The sequence below is a fragment of the Nelumbo lutea genome, chromosome 3, assembly GCF_056320005.1.
Source record: "Nelumbo lutea isolate HS-2025 chromosome 3, American lotus-T2T, whole genome shotgun sequence".
In the NCBI taxonomy this organism is placed as follows: Eukaryota; Viridiplantae; Streptophyta; class Magnoliopsida; order Proteales; family Nelumbonaceae; genus Nelumbo; species Nelumbo lutea.
The window spans coordinates 18,175,406-18,191,514 of NC_142686.1; the positions used below are offsets into that span (position 1 = coordinate 18,175,406).

Consider the following 16,109-nt stretch of genomic DNA (forward strand, 5'->3'; position numbering starts at 1 on the left):
TGAAAAATTACCCTTGTGAGTTATAAAGCAGTTGGTCAATTAAGATGCCATAACGAAAACAGAAAAACAGAAGTAGAGAGAAAATCAAGACCATTTTCTTATTTCCTCACGTTGGCCATCCAAATCAAATATAAGTTACAGAGGAAACCATCTTGATTTCATTTTGTTTCCTTTATCACTCTCTCTCTCTCTCTCTCTCTCTCTCCAAACTTGCTTTTCCTTGTAAATTATAAATGGTATTTTTTTTGTCTAGACTAATGAAAATAAAGAAGAATATATAATTGTGTTTTCATGATCTTGGTAGATTCTCCCCCCTTAAAAATGATTTGAAGAGTTGAAGAGCCGCTCTAGGCTTAAAAAGTGGTACTTCATGACCTGCCCCTCTTACTGTTGCAAATGTTAGCCCTTCATAAACCTCTGTCCATCCTCCCACCTTCAAAATTCACAACCAAAACATCAATTTCTCATTACTGAATTAGGGCATTACCCTCAGTTCTGACCTCTCTGATCTTAACTTGGAGTGCAACTTGGGCAGGCTTGTGTTGAGCATTTGTTAAATTTTGAAGGAACCTTGCTGAAGGGCCCTTTCTTCAAATTAGGCACCCAATTTGCACCCCTTAACAATCAATAAGGAGATCATGTTTCATGGGCAGAAAGCAAAAATGGAGGAGCATAAGTTAGATGATTTTAGATTGGATTGCTGATAGCAGGGATGAAGAGTGAAGTAGTGAACAAAAGTATGAGTAGAGTTACTGAATATTGACCTGTTTCTTTACATACCATGGATACCATGGAATTTTGATAGATAAATTGAGGTGTGCAAGCGAAAACCTGGTGGCTGTAACCGGAACGACTGAATCGACATCGCCACTGCAATAAACAGTTTAAGAAGAAACAGTTATTGGGACCTGAATTGAGTAGAAAGATTGAGAAACTAGTACTAGCATGCATAAGGCACAAACCTGAACACCCAGACCCTCAAACCAGCAGCAATAGTTTCTTTGTAAATGGGAAGAATTGATGCTTCTGTGTCATTCCAATTCTGGTTCAAAGTTTCACTGTAATGAAAGTATTAAACAGCACCAACTTTGTTAGTTATAGCTCAAATAGTTTTTATTCTCTGACATGTCTCCTCACAGGAAAGCCTGTTGGGCTTGCTGAAATTTAAGTAATTATAATGGAGGCAGCGAGAATCCAACACCAGACCACTTGAGCAAACAAGCTCTTATACTATATCAAGGTACTGTTCAACCTAAAAGCTTAAGCTGTTAAAGAATAGGTTTTTGTTCTCTAACATGTATATACCACCCTCAATTGAATTAGAAAAAACATAGTTGATTAGTTGTGAATTGGTTACATTAAGTTACAGGATTTGTGCTTCTAAATCCCAAAAGCACAAAGCCCCAATTTTAGGATTTGTGCTTAGGGGGCTTTAAAAGTGTTTTTGCTTTTCAGTTTATTGTGTTTTTAGAAGCAACTTAACTTTTTTACTCATGTTTGGTTCTGAAAGCAGTGGAAGCAGATTTAAAATAAAAAAGGGAAAAGAAATTAAGCACTGTCTAATCACCTGCAAGCAGTCCATTTATAAGGGATTTTGGTTGTGTTGGCATGGAGGGCTTTCTGCACATCTGGTCTGTTGTAGTAAACCTCAGCATATTTTTCTGTACATGGGTCATAACCAGAAAACTGCCAGAAAACCTACAAAAACCAAAAACAAAACAAGAGTGCATCATAATTTTTTCCAATGTTAGCACAAAAAGGGACTAGGTTCAGTCTTGTGAGATCCAGATCAGACCGGATGGTTGAACCGGTGGCTTGGCGAGCTTACCGGTTTTACTACCGATCCATGTCTGACAAAACCAGCCGAGCTTCGAATATTTAATATTATTGCAATTATAAATGTATTTTAAAAATATTACCGGGTATGGCCGATGTGGCAACCGCAGCATCCTACGTGTAAAACCAGTTCCATCTGAATTGTTGCAAGGTGGAGCATATATGTTGTACTGATCAATGTTGCCAAATTCTTGATCCATGGCATATGCATATAGTGATTCACATTCTTTTGATTCCTTTTGGCCATGGAAGTCACAGGTACTCAGGAGCTGCCTGTAAGTTCTATCAGAAATCATGGTGTGGCTCCACCAGTAGGTTACTGTTCCCAGGTTGTCATAGTAGTTGTCTGTCACTGCATTCCCAACCTGGAAACAATTTCATTCTAATAAAAATTGATGTGTGAACACTGAATTAGAATCTAGACAGCAAACCAATGAGGTTTATTAGCTGGTTGGTTATTCATAGAGTTGGCCGAACCACTAATAACTATTAATGTTTTATTCTTCGAACCAGTGTTTTAAAAAATGACCCGGAATTGTTTTTGGTCCAGATTTGGGTCAATGGCTTTCATATGGATCAAATGGGTCAACTCATGATGTCATAAAACAGGTAATAAAATGATCAATAAACGATTATAAAAATAAACAAAATTACAGAAAATTGCAAAACAAAAAGGTTGGGTATGTCACTAATGTTATATATTCATCATATTAAATAAAATTAAGTCTGACAAATATTGCAAGAAAAGATGAAAATCCAGAAAGACCTGTGCCCTGAAAGGTGATACATCTCTTGGTCTGTTGAGCTGTTAAAATATCTACTTTAAGACTTGTCAAACAGCCCGGAAGAAAATGGCTAGAAATACAAAAAATAAAAATGAGGGTAAATTGCTGAAAACTCCTTTGAAGTTCCTGACCACTACTGAAACCTTGTCTAAAATTTGGTAATTGCAATCACTTCTACTAAGCCTTTTGACATAGTTGCAAGTAAACCCCTTTATTAAAATCCTCTAATAAGAGACATAAAAATGTCTAAAACACCCATGCAGTTACTAAATGGAGGTTGATTTCTACAGAAAAATAATACAAACTATACGAACAACAAAAGACAGATTTAAAGTTACAGGTTTACCTTTTGATAGATCGATATGAAGGGCAAATTTGGAAAACAAATCAATTTCGAAGCTACCACCCGTTGTGTGTAGCTCTTTTTTGACCTTTGGTTTCTATAAAAAAAATCAATTTCAAAAAATAAATTGGAGAGACTTGGGTAGTGATTGATATGAAGAAAAACTTAGGAAAATAAACATTTTGGTCAAAAGTAACTACATAGGTATTCTATACATTTTCGTTCTTCTTCATAGAGGATTCTAATAGAAGGGTCTAATTGCAATTATGTCCAAAAAATTCAGGGGAAATGATTGGAACTATCAGCCTTCAAGGAGCTTTCAGCAAAGCCAAAAACTTCAGAAGATGTTTCAGTAACTTACCATAAAAATAAATGTTAGTACCTAACAACTGACTCCATTGACTAGTCCAAATTATTAACTGTTCAACCAACCTGGTCATTGACCAAATCAATGGTTCAAGGGTGAAATTTTGAAATATACCTGAAAAATGACCGGGTTATACTGGTCCAACCAGACGGTTCAAGTACAGGCTGGAAAAGTTGTTTGATATTGATATGTACGAGAGAGAGAGTGAGAGAGAGAGACCCACCATTATTCCTTTGAGATCAATTGGGTGCATAGCCTTCGTGTTGTATCTGATAATTTCTCTGGCCAATTGTGGGACGTAGTGCCCGGCGTAGCTCTCTCCAGTCAAGTAGACTTCCCGGTTCTTGTAACGTGGGAACCGATCCAACCATCGGATCAAGAACTCTAGTGAATCCTTAGCTGAATCACATCCATTCATTAGATCATATGAAATACATTGAATAAAAACTCAAGTGTTCACCATTAACACCGACGTCATATGGGTTGTATAGCCCATAGATAGGCCCAAATTTTGGAAGGGCCCAAAAAATCCCCGACCCATTTATAATTGGGACACGTGAAAACGTGAATGCGTGATGCAGATTGTAGAACCAGATCAATATTGTTGCATTTTAATTCGGGTCTACCTGATCCATTTACAGTCTATCCACAAGCCATGAAAAATGTCCCACCAACCGGTACAGTCCAAACTTTAGCTAGATTTTTGGATCTTTATACGGATTTCTTTCTTTTAAATCGTAGTAAACGGAAATTAATGGAGGGGTTCATGGATCATACCAGTGCGCTGATCACCGGTGTCGAGGAGGTCCGACGATCTGTTGGTATAAGAGAACCCGACGCCGGCCGGCGTTTCAAGGAACAGAAGGTTTGCTAAAATGTTCCATGAGAACTTGTTAATGTATAAACCCGACCCGCTTCTGTTTAACCTGAATGGACCTATCTCTTCTGAAGCACCATAAGCCACCGATGAACAGCCAGGACCTGAGGAAAACGACCCAGAGAAGATTAGTCAAACTAATTACAAAATACGAAATTACAAATACGCAAAGTGTGTTTTTATTTGACCCGGCACTCCTATCTGCATCGGGTTTTCTTTGCTGTGCCTAATTTCGACCCAGTTTGATCTCGGATCATGTAGGAGATGCAGGCCTACCTGAACCTGCTCCTGGTTTTCCGGACCGTGTTAGTTTTTCAAGTTTGAAACATGACCCCAATTACAGTACTCCAATTTGACCAGTTGGAGCTTCAGCTGCAATGAAGGAATGGTAGGAAACAACGAGTTTATGCAACTCTTGGATGCCTCGCTGTGAAAAGACAGATTGGTCCTACCTTACTCCTTACAGTACCTTGTCTGTTGAGTTAGCGAGGTATTCTCAGCGTTGCACAAACTCGTTGCTCACTGCTATTTCCTGGTTTTCTTAAACTCAGAGTGCTGTCCGGGGATGCTCTGATAAAGAAAGAAAAAAAGGGCGGGTAATTAACAGATCTGGTAATGACTGTAACTCATAATAAATTTAGGGCTGCTTTCTCTCATTGAATTCTTGTACTGTCTCTATGTTAATTTCCTGAGACTCTGATCAGAGAGAGAGAGAGAGAGAGAGAGAGAGAGAGAGAGAGAGAGGGAGGGAGATCAGAGCCATGGGGTTAATAAAGTCAAGTTTCTGCTTACCTACCCACCCAACAAGCTAAGAGAGTTCAATGATGAAAATTAACATCTGAAATAATAAAATAAAAATGAATAAAAAGTGATTTAATGACAAAAAACGAAAAAGGGTTGAAAGAATTCTGTTGTTTTTTCTTCTCCATCATTTGTTATAATGTCGGCAACGTGACAGAATCCTTGCGTGTTCATGGAGTTATAATGTGGAAGAACATCAGATAACATCCAGTGTTCTTTAATTCTTTTACTGCATGTTATGAAGAAACCACTTGTTAAAACCAGGTAAGCTCTCGTTCATGCGCAGACAATGCGAGAGAGATCAGAGAGAGAGAGAGAGAGAGAGAGAGGACAGACCTCCGTTAAGCCAAACAACCAAAGGTTTAGAGACTGGGTCCTGAACTGCTTCAGTGAGCCAATAAAATAGGGCCCTCCCGGCGACTTGATCGACGGTGACATAGCCGGAGAACTGCTGAAAGGAGACATTTGGCTGACCCGGAAGTTTTGTTATCCGATCAGCTTCTTCTTCTTCATGACTGCTTGAATAACCCACGGACAGAAGAAGAAAAGCAAAAACCATGGAAGCAAAAATCTCTCCTTTGTTCATGGCTACGGCTATGAAGTCCAACGAGTACTACTGGTACAAGAAACAAGCTTACGAAGGGTGGAAAGTAGAACTAGCCGTGTGCGTATGGATACTAGTAGGATGTGTTGTTTTCAATGACATAAATAGAGAGAGAGAGAGAGATTGTTTTTTTCAATATTATATTTGTTCTTAAGTAATATAGATAAAAATTTCGTCTTATTGTTTTTGAAAGCCCAAGAAGCAATCCCTAAAAGAAGAAAATAACAGTTCTTCCTTGGTTCTACGTACTCAATGTTATCGGCTCGGAGATGGTCAGACCGTTTGATGTATACAGGAATGCCATCCAAAATGATTAGAGGTCCCTTTGGTTCAATGTTCTATTCCCATAGTCTAGTTCATATAGGAATTAGAATCAGAATCATAATAAATTGGAATGGAATTTCATTCAAATAAGGGAGTGTCATTCTGACAGGAATTAATGAGAATGGGATTCCTATGATCTATCCAATCAAACAATTGAAAGCAGAATGACCCATTTTGATTCCAATTCCAAACCCTTATTCCTATGAACGAAAGGGGGCCTAATTAATTTTTGGAATGCCAGTTTCTAAAAGAATATTGATTGCTATGATCAAAGATACGTGTAGTATCAGGTTATTAATCTTTCACATTTTCATATATATTGAAACTTTAATTGAACGGTTGAACCATTCAAACCATTGAATGACCCAATAGCCAAAATGGGTTCTACTCTATAATCAGTCCAAGTCTGACCTCAATTCATTGTTGTGTGGCTGTTCTCTTCTCTTCTGTATTTTGGATAAGCTTTAGTGTGAAACAAGTACATGATATATTACTCTTAATTCCAATTTAATGGAGTGTGGTTTCATTCTCTTTACATGCACGAGGGGCGACAGGGGAGAAAGGGGAGTTGTCATGGCCCCATTCTGGGCATGGGTGATGATGGCCATGATGAGAGTCTGTTTTTCTGAAATTGCTTTGTACCTCCCTAATATTATTATTTTATTTCATCAATTTTAGTAAAGTACAGATTTTCATCACCTACCTTTGCTATCCAATCCACAGCTTGCTTTTGCCTCCCTGAAAATATGTATACATTGAATTTGCAAATCTGCTTCTCTGTATTTCTCTCATGGCTGTCCTGAATTGGTTTACTATTAACTGTGAATGTTTGGAGCTGTCAGTGATCAATGGGTTGAGTCTATACAATAAATTATATCAGTTCTGGTTTTGTGGTTTGTGTTCTGATTAATAATTGGGTGTTCCAAATTGATTATATAGTTAATAATATATAGAGGTCTTCTGTTTTTTTTTTTTGGGGTGTTTTCTATTATATTTTGCTTTATGGATGAAAGGATGAATTTTATATGAGATAATTTTGGTTAAAATTACTTATTTTATCAACGTATATTATAAAACTGAAGTTCTAAGTTGTTATTATCATACGTGATTATATATGTCAAATATAATCGGGTCAGTCCTGATTATCCCGATAAATAATTGGTCCGGTTTGGGGTCTATCTTATAGAACCCATTACAATTTGGTATGAAACATTTGCCGGTGCTTTTAATTTGTCAAATGTCTTGACCCGGCCGGTCGGACCACTGACATGATCACAATAACGATTTGGATCAAACCCTAACCTGCTATTTTACAAAACCAAAAAAAAAAATAAAACATTGAATTGATCAATGATTTATCTACTCGGTGAAGTTGACCTGCCTAGCCCACTCAACATGCTGCGGGGTTCTTGAATTATTTTATCTTTAAATATTTTTATGTTGATGACATCATGAATTGATCTATTGACCCGGATGAGCCTGGGTCTGGCCCAGAACCAGGCTCATGTGCAACCTTTACAGCCTATAATGCTTACTCTGTGGTACCATTGGATAAATGTGTTCTGTACCAAAGAATTTTCAATAAAATATACATAGAAATATATCATTTAAATGGTAAATTTCGCACATACACCCTACACCCTTATTAAGCATATAGTATCGTATTGGCAAGTCATCAATAGTGTAAATATGAGGGGTTTAGGAATTTGGGCATTTTTAGGGATAGGCATGCCTAAAACCGATCCCCTCATCAATTTTGAGAAAAAGAAGTTAAAAGAAATAAAAAGATATTTTGTGGTATTGAAAAACCCGATACACCTGTTCATTCAGTTCGGTTATATAGAAACTTTGAACCAAGGTTCAAAATATCGGTACGTCTGATATGTTGGTAGGGGGTTATTGGGCAATATTGATAGTGTTTTATGCTTTTTTTTATTTTTTTCAAAACCGATTCAGGGGGCCGGTTTAAAGCTCCTCCACCCCCTGAACCGGTCAAAACCCTGATATACCCTACAAAACCACCGGCATAATAGGTATCGATACTTTGAACCTTACTACGAGCCTTGAATAAAATTCCTTGTATAATTACAAAAAAAAAAAATCTTCAAAGTACAAATAGTGTCCCTAAGAATAGGATAACACATTATAATGTAATATTTATATTCTTGTGTGGGTACAAGCTTTCTCATTGATTATGGGACTAAAAAGTAAACTAGCCTTTCTTGTCAGTGAATTTTGTAAAGTAAATCTCAAAATATGGAAGTTAGGTAGAGTTTGGATTGTTGATTTCTCATGATTTCAAACTTTTGGGGACATTTCAATGACAGGTGATCTAGGTTTGTACCATACATGCGTATTGGACAGCTGGGCTATATGTTCTTGAACCACAAAAAATATTTCAATTTTACTTCCCTCAATTATGGGCTTCACCTTGACCGAGTTGAGGACTTGTTCATCTTACATTCTTTTCCTTTTTCTACTCAACAATCCTCTAAACCTATTAGCTGTTTGATTTGATAGAAAAGCACAAATGGAACTTAAGCCCCTGTTTGGGAGTGCTTATTTTAGGCCAAGACTACAGCAATAAGCACTTAAGGAAAATAGGCCTGAATAATCACCTTTTTTTTTTCAGGTAATAAGCTCATTTGGAATGAGTTCAAACTTTGGTTCTTTTTTAAGTGATCTTTTTCTGGCCCGTCTTAGCCTGCCATGTAATTTTCAATATACCCATACTAAGAAGCACTTTTTTCACCAAATACTCATAAACACTTATTAGGAAAATAAACATTTATCCTGTAAGCACTTATTCTTCCAATAAACACTCCCAAATAATAGCCTAATTTTCATGTTCTTGGGTTTTTTTTTATGGGATCAACATGTACTTCCAGGTAACTTTAGCAACAAACAATAATAAGGAGAAATTTAAGCAGTTCTTGTACTATTAATAAGGTTGGTAGCACCTAGTCCATCTGAGGCATAGTTGGTGGGAACTCTTATCAGCCTAAACTGTACTAATTGTAGACCCACATAAGAGATCTAGCAGACAAAAGGACCAGCTGGACTGAATGCCTCTAATTTCCAAATAAATGGACATTTCATGGAGTGTTCTTGTTTCCTGAACACTCAAAACTGGTTCATTCAATCAAATAGTTTGTTAAACTAACCAATGAAAACAATAGGAGCATACAAAATTGAATGCATAAACTATGGTAAAAAATTGGGGCTACCTACTAGGAATTATTATAATTATAAACATGAAATACTAACCCTTTAAAGGCTTTATCAAGTAGGATCAATTTTCATTTGATCTTCTCAATATGGTTCAAAGTATTGATACACTTGATAAAGCGTGTAAACAGAGCAATACTTGCCCTTGATAAAGCCAGGTTCAAAGTATTGATACACTTGATAAAGCGTGTAAACAGAGCAATACTTGCCCTTGATAAGGCGAGGTTCAAAGTATTTCATATATCTGAAGATTGATACATATTATTAGATATGCATAGATACATTCATTATAAACAATAATCTCGCTCGATATTCCATTTTCCACCAAAAGAAAGAGAAGGAATATTAGCCAATTTAGAATCAAAGGTTAGAACTACCCAGATGAGTAAATCATGTCAGGCTTTCATTTTATTTCCCTGAAGTCCCTAAAATATATTCTTATAAATATATATGGCAGTGATGATGACCATGGTGATGTTAGTGATGATATGATAATCATGTTAAAGATATTCCCATCCAATTTAACAGTATAGACATCATATCAGTTGATGGAGCAGAAAAAGTAATTAGGGTATTTATAGCATATACTTGTAGACTGAGAGAGTAGAGAGTAGCTGAGTGGGTGTGGTGGGATTGTGGGAATGCAATTTATGGAGTTTTTTTTAAGTAGTTAATACAAGTTATTGAGGAAGAAGAAGCTGGAGACAGAGTAGTAGGGGGTAGGGTGTGAGTCGTTTTCAGTGAATGAAAAGCTGGATATGTCATTTAATGAGTTGGGATGGTCGTTTTGATTCAACTGAGGGACCCTCCTCTCCTCAGTACCCCCACCTGCAGGTCCTCCACCCCAAATTTCTCTTTCTCCTATTTATTTCTCTTCTCTTGTTCCTTACTCAAAAAGTTCGTATCTCTGAAACTGAAAGCCTGAAACCATCAGAGCCACAGCTTGTTTGATGGGTACTGGGCTTTGTTTTATGTTCACATTCATTCCCATTGCTCCCCCTTTCTTTCTTCCTTTCTTTCAATTTGAACCTTCTCCCACCGACACCCCACCTCATATCAAAAACCAACAAAGTAATTAATCTTAGGCTGCATTTGGTATTCCTTAAAATGAGGACTCATCTCCATTTTGTAGTTAAAAACTTGGTATTCACAGGAGCATTTGAACAAAAAAAAGGAGATAAGACCTTAAAATAAGGAATGCCAAATACAGCTTCAGTATCCTAATCTTTATGGCTATCTAATCTAAAGCACAATAGCAGGACAAGCGAGCTTAGACCCACCATCATGTCCACAGGATAATACTAGCTAAGATAAGAATGGGGTTCCAGTATTGTTTCCAACATATATTAAATTGAGGGACCATTACTAAATATGATGGTAAAACCTCAGGCTCATAAGTGTGAGAGAACATGGGTTTGAGTCTTAGAGCGGCTACTTTGTGCAAAAAATAGCTAATCTATATCTCTACCCCTCCAAGACCCAAGATAGATAAGACCAACAATGGGTATTGCGACCCTAGTTACAACACTCCATTGCAACCCCCAGTGGAATATTGACAAACCAGCAATTGAAATAAAAAAAAAAAATACATGGCTTGGTGAATTAATTTCAAATACTAGTGTGCCCATACTTCTTTGGGGGTTTCAAGGGAGTGTTGTGGCCACAATTGCAGTAGATTTGAAACTTTTCCTTATACTAGTAGGTGAGCATGTGCTTTTGCACCTGGAAATCTTTGATGGTCATGATAATAGTAAATAACATGTTTTCAAAATTTTCTGTTTTTCTATTTCTATGTTTATAAAAATTATTCTTATTTGTCACACTTATTTTTATTTAGTATAATGAATGTATGACATTAGAGATATTATTTAATTATGGCATCTAGGGCTCACACAATTGACCCAAAAGGTTAAATTGTTATCTTACCACAAAATAAGAAAACAACTCCATTTTTGGGTTGGTTTTAAGTTTGTATTTTATTTATATCATGATTAATAAAAACAATTATTTTTAATACAATTAATTAATATAGGATTCAATGAAAGAATATGAAATAATACTCTAAATATAAGACTTAATGAGAGGGAATTGAATGAATATAAATGTAGTAGTTTAAACTACATTTTGTGCCCTCACATTTAGAGAGGAATTAACTAAAAAATAGGGGTATTCTAGTCAAATACAAGTTTTATACCATGATTCACACTTTTAATAATAGTACTAATAAGTGCACATATGTTTTGCACGTAGCAATTCTAAATGATGATAATGATAGGAATAATGTATCCAAAATGTTCTATAAAATTCATGTATTTTTTATTTTTTATATTTTTGTTTTTCACTATTAATTGGATGCAAATTGCAAAAGCTGAATCTGATTACATAAGCACCTCATATTGGGCTGCAATGTTTTGGATACCATTGTTAGTAATACTACCTACTTGGCTAAATTCTTATTTTTGTAATGTTTTATCTTCTTATTATATTTTTTTTGTTCATTTATCAGAAAAATGTAAGATTTAAATAGAGAATTGAATGACGTGAAAATGGGTATATTAGTCAAAAGAATATGGAGTTCCACAATCTTATTCATATTTTTAATAGTAGTGTAAATATGGAGTTATAGATTTTTGTTCAATTTTTTTCTATATGTGTAAAAATAATAGTGTACATACACTTATTTTTTATTTATATGATAAATATATGATATTCATATTTTTAATAGTAGTGTAAATATGGAATTATAGATGTGTTCAATTTTTTTATAATATTTTTTATTTCTCTGTGTGTAAAAATAATACTGTACATACACTTATTTTTGCTTAATATATAAATATATAATATATGATATTATACATATGCCCAAGTGTTATTTTTTGTAAATTTTATGTATTTTTATTTTTTATTATTTAATTATGACATTAAAGGTTGATAGATTTGATCCAAAAGTCGAACTATTGATCTATGCTAAATAAGAAAATAATTTAATTTTTTGTCATTTTTGATTATGTATTTTATTTTAATCATCAATAAAAATAATTCTTTTTTATTACACTTCTTTTTTTTAATTGGATAAAAATACCATAAATGTGTCTATTTTTTTTACATTTTTGTAAATTTTTATATTTATTTTTATTTAAAAATTAAGTTTTAAAATACATGGATTTATATTATTAAAAGTATTGGCCATAAATCTAATTAGTAGCATTTATTAGTGAAAAATAACTTAAATATGAGATTTAATAAGAGAGACTGTGAGTTAATACCTTAAATACAAGAATTAATAAGAGATGATTAAATGCGGTGAAAAACATTAATTGAAATTATGTTTTCAATCTTCATAATTAGAAATGGACTAAATAACAAATGTGTGCATTTTAGTCAAGAAAAGTTTCGAACATTCATTCGTACTTTTTATAGTAGTATAGATAGATATATCTTAAATTGGTCCATGTTTGAGGCAATGAAAGCTAGGTTTAAGTACACTGATTAGTAATTAGTAATGCTTGTAGCTGAAGGCTTATTACATGAAGAACAAACTAATAAAGAAGAAGAAGAAAAAGATAAGGATCTAAACTATAATATGTGTATGTGGAATGGTGTTTTATCCGTCCATGAATGTAATTCAAGCCTCAATTCCATTGATCCACATGCCTGCCAAGTGAAGAAAGTTCTTATTTTGCTTTCATTCCAAGCAAACCTGGCCCCCTTTCAAACTTTTCTTCTTTTCCAGCCTCCTTATAAGCTTTCATGATCATTTTATGGAAGAAATTATGATCAAATTAAAGGGCAGCTCTTAGGGAAACCAAGACCATTAGAGCATATTAATTTCTCATGGAGGATGGTGACTTTAGTGTGGGACTATGGTGGTCCAATTAGAGAAACTGACTCTATCATGGCTGAAGTGATACCTTTCCTTTTTGTCTTTGGGATTGCCTTACTGAGAAGACAGATCTCTCTCTCTCTCTCTCTCTCTCTCTCTCTCTCTCTCTCGTGTGTGTGTGTGTGACCAAAAAAGAACTTTTGCTTCCAGTTCCTGGTTTGATAGTCTGACCATCCAACCCGATTCAATATGTTCGATGAAATTCTCTTCATCCTTACTTTTCGGGAAAAATCATTTTACTTTGAAATGAATTTCAGTAGAACCCTCAAATAGCTAGGGGGCCCTCCTGGTTATTAATAGCACTGGGATCTCTTGAAAGCAAAAACCATGTAAACACCTTGACAGCATGGCATTCGGTCTCACATCCAGAACATCTCCCCATAAATCTAACATACAAGTATAGAAAATATTCCCAATGTATAGATGGATGCCAATGCCATGCACTTAAGGATTTGGCATGTTTTCTTTCTTTCTTTCTTTCTTCTTCTTCTCCTCTTCCTCTAGGCTGAGCTCACTACTAGGAATGGCAGGATCCCTGCTGAGGATAAAAAATGATCCCTCATCCTTGATGCTCAATAGAGACAGGTTCCTTGTCAGGGACCCAAATTCCCAAATGTTTTAAATTAAAATTATTTTAAAAAATTAATTTGCTTAAAATAATGAATTCTTAATTAAAAATATTTTAAATATATTTTGATATAAATTATATTATATGTATTTAATATATATAATCAGGATTGAGTCAAGTCAGAGAATTCACTCTCCAGAGTCCTGTCTCCATCCTTATACCATCCTTAATTGGGTATCACTATCAGTCCCCATCCCCAACAAAGCAATCTCCATCCTCGACTTAAAGCCAAATACCTGATGGGGATGGAGAAAATTACCATCCCTACCCAATACAAATGCTGGTTAGAATCTTGGGTCCTTGGGCTTTAGGCTTGGGTCTGCGCAACAAGGCAACAACAACATGTTAGTTAAGGGCGTTATAGCTTGGGCTATGTGACTTTTTAGGTCAGGCCAAGCCAGGCCATGATTTCGCTCTAGCCCTATGTCTTGAATGTATTTGGTTTTGGTGATGCTTAGGGTAGTTTGGTCATTTGAGAATGTAGAAGTAGAACCACAAATTACAAAATCCTAAATCCCAACGACGTGTAATTGCTTTCACTAGTTCAAATTGAAAGGTGCTTTTGTTTTCTTATCTCCACGTGTCCTATCCGTACAAAAATCAATTCGACCATTGGAATCCCCTCCATCCCATACAAACAGTCTTTTCCACAACTACACACCCTTAATAATACATCCACATTGGTTCAGTATAAGTACTTCTTCCCCCAAGAACATCCTCATCCCTCTCTCTTCTCTCGTAAAAGCATTACATCACCATTTGCAATTCAATGGAGAAAGCAGAGGAAACGCTTCAGCAACAGCCAACCCAACCTGAGAATAGTTCTTCTTTAGAGAGAACATCTCCTCAGACTCAGACTCTGTAGCGAGGTCAAGAATCCCAAGGTTCAGACAATGAAATACACAAACCCATCACCCCTGATGCTCTCTAAGTCCCCAAGTCATTCAAGTACTCTGAAAGGTGACAGATTTTGCCACAGAAGCTTTAACCAACACATTAATGGGTTTCTTTTTCTTCTTGCTTATTCTATAACTCTATGATTACTTATAATGCAGGTATATGAGCCCGACTGATCGATTGATGTCTCCCATCTCCAGAGGCCTTATGGCAAGAAACAGAAAGGCAGGGCCCCTCTTGCCACCGGCTAAAAACCCACCAAAGGTATACAGCTCGTTAGAACTCAATTAAATTCTTGCAAACATATAAGAAAATCAAGTTGCCCAATCCAGAAATTACAGAGATGTAATCCCCAAAGCTGTCCTCCCCAGGAGGTGGTTCTATTTGAATCCAGTTAAACAATCGAATGGATTATTCACTTTACTTTCTTTGTTGTTGCAGCTACTGGATGATCAGTGTCTTCAGGAAGTGGGTCTTTCACCAGTCTAAGTATTTAGCACCATTGTGAATAAGGAAATCATGGGTTTTTAATTTTCATTTTCCATGTTTAACAGTTAATGGATAATCCTTCATTTAAAGAAATTTGTATTCAATCTTCAGATAATGCATCTACAAAGTATTTAAATTCTTTAATTTCCATCTCTTCATTTGGAATTTCTTAGAATCAATATTTTCGTGATTTAGATGTTGAGAATTTGTTTCTCGTTCTTACCAACTTGGTACCATTGGAATTGGACTAAACCAATTTCTGCATTGATCTCCGTCCACAAACAGACTTAATTTACAATGTGAGAGAGACAACATCATTGGTTTTGAATATTGTTAGGTATGGGGTTCCTAGTTCTAACCTATATTTATTTCAACCTGAGCTTCAGATCCTCCTCAAAGACAAACTCAGTTATAAATATCATTTCTTAGTTCTGATAATGTCTCTGATCAATTGGGATAACATTCACAATCTAACCATTCAAGCTCTAAAATATCTCCGGGTGTCGGGCTCTATATAGGGATGTCAATGGGTTGGATTAGGTGGTAAGCCCGCATTGACCCGAGCCTATTGGGTTAAAGTCAGACCGACCTACATTGGGTCGGTGGACATGCCCATTGACATTAGGGTTGCAAATGGATCGGATTTGGTAAAGGGTATACCCAATCTGATTCGATAAGAAATCTGACCAATCTGAATTTGGCAAGAATCCCTCGAATTTTCAAGAGTATGCTTTGAATTCGAATATCTTATCCGATATCTGATTTGATTAGAATTGTAATAAAAATGATAGGATTAATATAATATATATATATATATATATATAATATAAAATATAATATTTCATAACTAACGATTAGATGGGGTCGTGATAGATCTGATTGGGTATATTTTAATTCAATCCTTAACTATAAACCGGATTCAGTCAGTGCAAAGTCCATTCGAACAAGCCTTGTGCTGACCGAATCCGGTCTCTATTAACTAAACCGATCAAGTTTTTTTTCCCTGATCCAATCAGATTTATTAGGATCAAAAGAGCTATCCGAATC

At 35.5% G+C, this 16,109-nt stretch overlaps 1 protein-coding gene and 1 long non-coding RNA gene across 3 annotated transcripts; one reads left to right on the forward strand and one right to left on the reverse strand.

The window, feature by feature from the left end:
• Nucleotides 1–73: 73 nt before the first annotated feature.
• On the reverse strand, nucleotides 74–5,723 carry LOC148863316 (serine carboxypeptidase-like 25). 2 transcript variants are annotated; one of them, XM_088978107.1, is made up of 8 exons: nucleotides 5,346–5,723; nucleotides 4,109–4,312; nucleotides 3,555–3,730; nucleotides 1,920–2,201; nucleotides 1,568–1,698; nucleotides 963–1,058; nucleotides 765–870; nucleotides 74–433 (listed from the first exon to the last, which is right to left on the reverse strand). In XM_088978107.1, the coding sequence occupies exons 1-8, from the start codon at nucleotides 5,593–5,595 to the stop codon at nucleotides 290–292; spliced, it is 1,389 nt and encodes a 462-aa protein (XP_088834233.1). In that variant the 5' UTR covers nucleotides 5,596–5,723; the 3' UTR covers nucleotides 74–289. The 2 variants fall into 2 exon arrangements, with proteins under 2 accessions (XP_088834233.1, XP_088834234.1); XM_088978108.1 differs by having other exon boundaries at nucleotides 781–870; nucleotides 5,346–5,691.
• Nucleotides 5,724–14,390: 8,667 nt separating this feature from the next.
• On the forward strand, nucleotides 14,391–15,207 carry LOC148863317 (uncharacterized). The gene is made up of 3 exons (XR_016109024.1): nucleotides 14,391–14,636; nucleotides 14,732–14,837; nucleotides 15,015–15,207. It is a non-coding gene; the product is annotated as an uncharacterized LOC148863317 (long non-coding RNA).
• Nucleotides 15,208–16,109: the final 902 nt, after the last annotated feature.

Coding starts and splice junctions, on each gene's coding strand:
- LOC148863316 (XM_088978107.1), bottom strand. CDS start 5,595: ATGAACAAAGGAGAGATTTTTGCTTCCATGGTTTTTGCTTTTCTTCTT. Junction 4,313..5,345: donor GGTTGTTTGGCTTAACGGAG/GTCTGTCCTCTC, acceptor CGTTTTCCTCAG/GTCCTGGCTGTTCATCGGTG. Junction 3,731..4,108: donor CACCGGTGATCAGCGCACTG/GTATGATCCATG, acceptor GATGTGATTCAG/CTAAGGATTCACTAGAGTTC.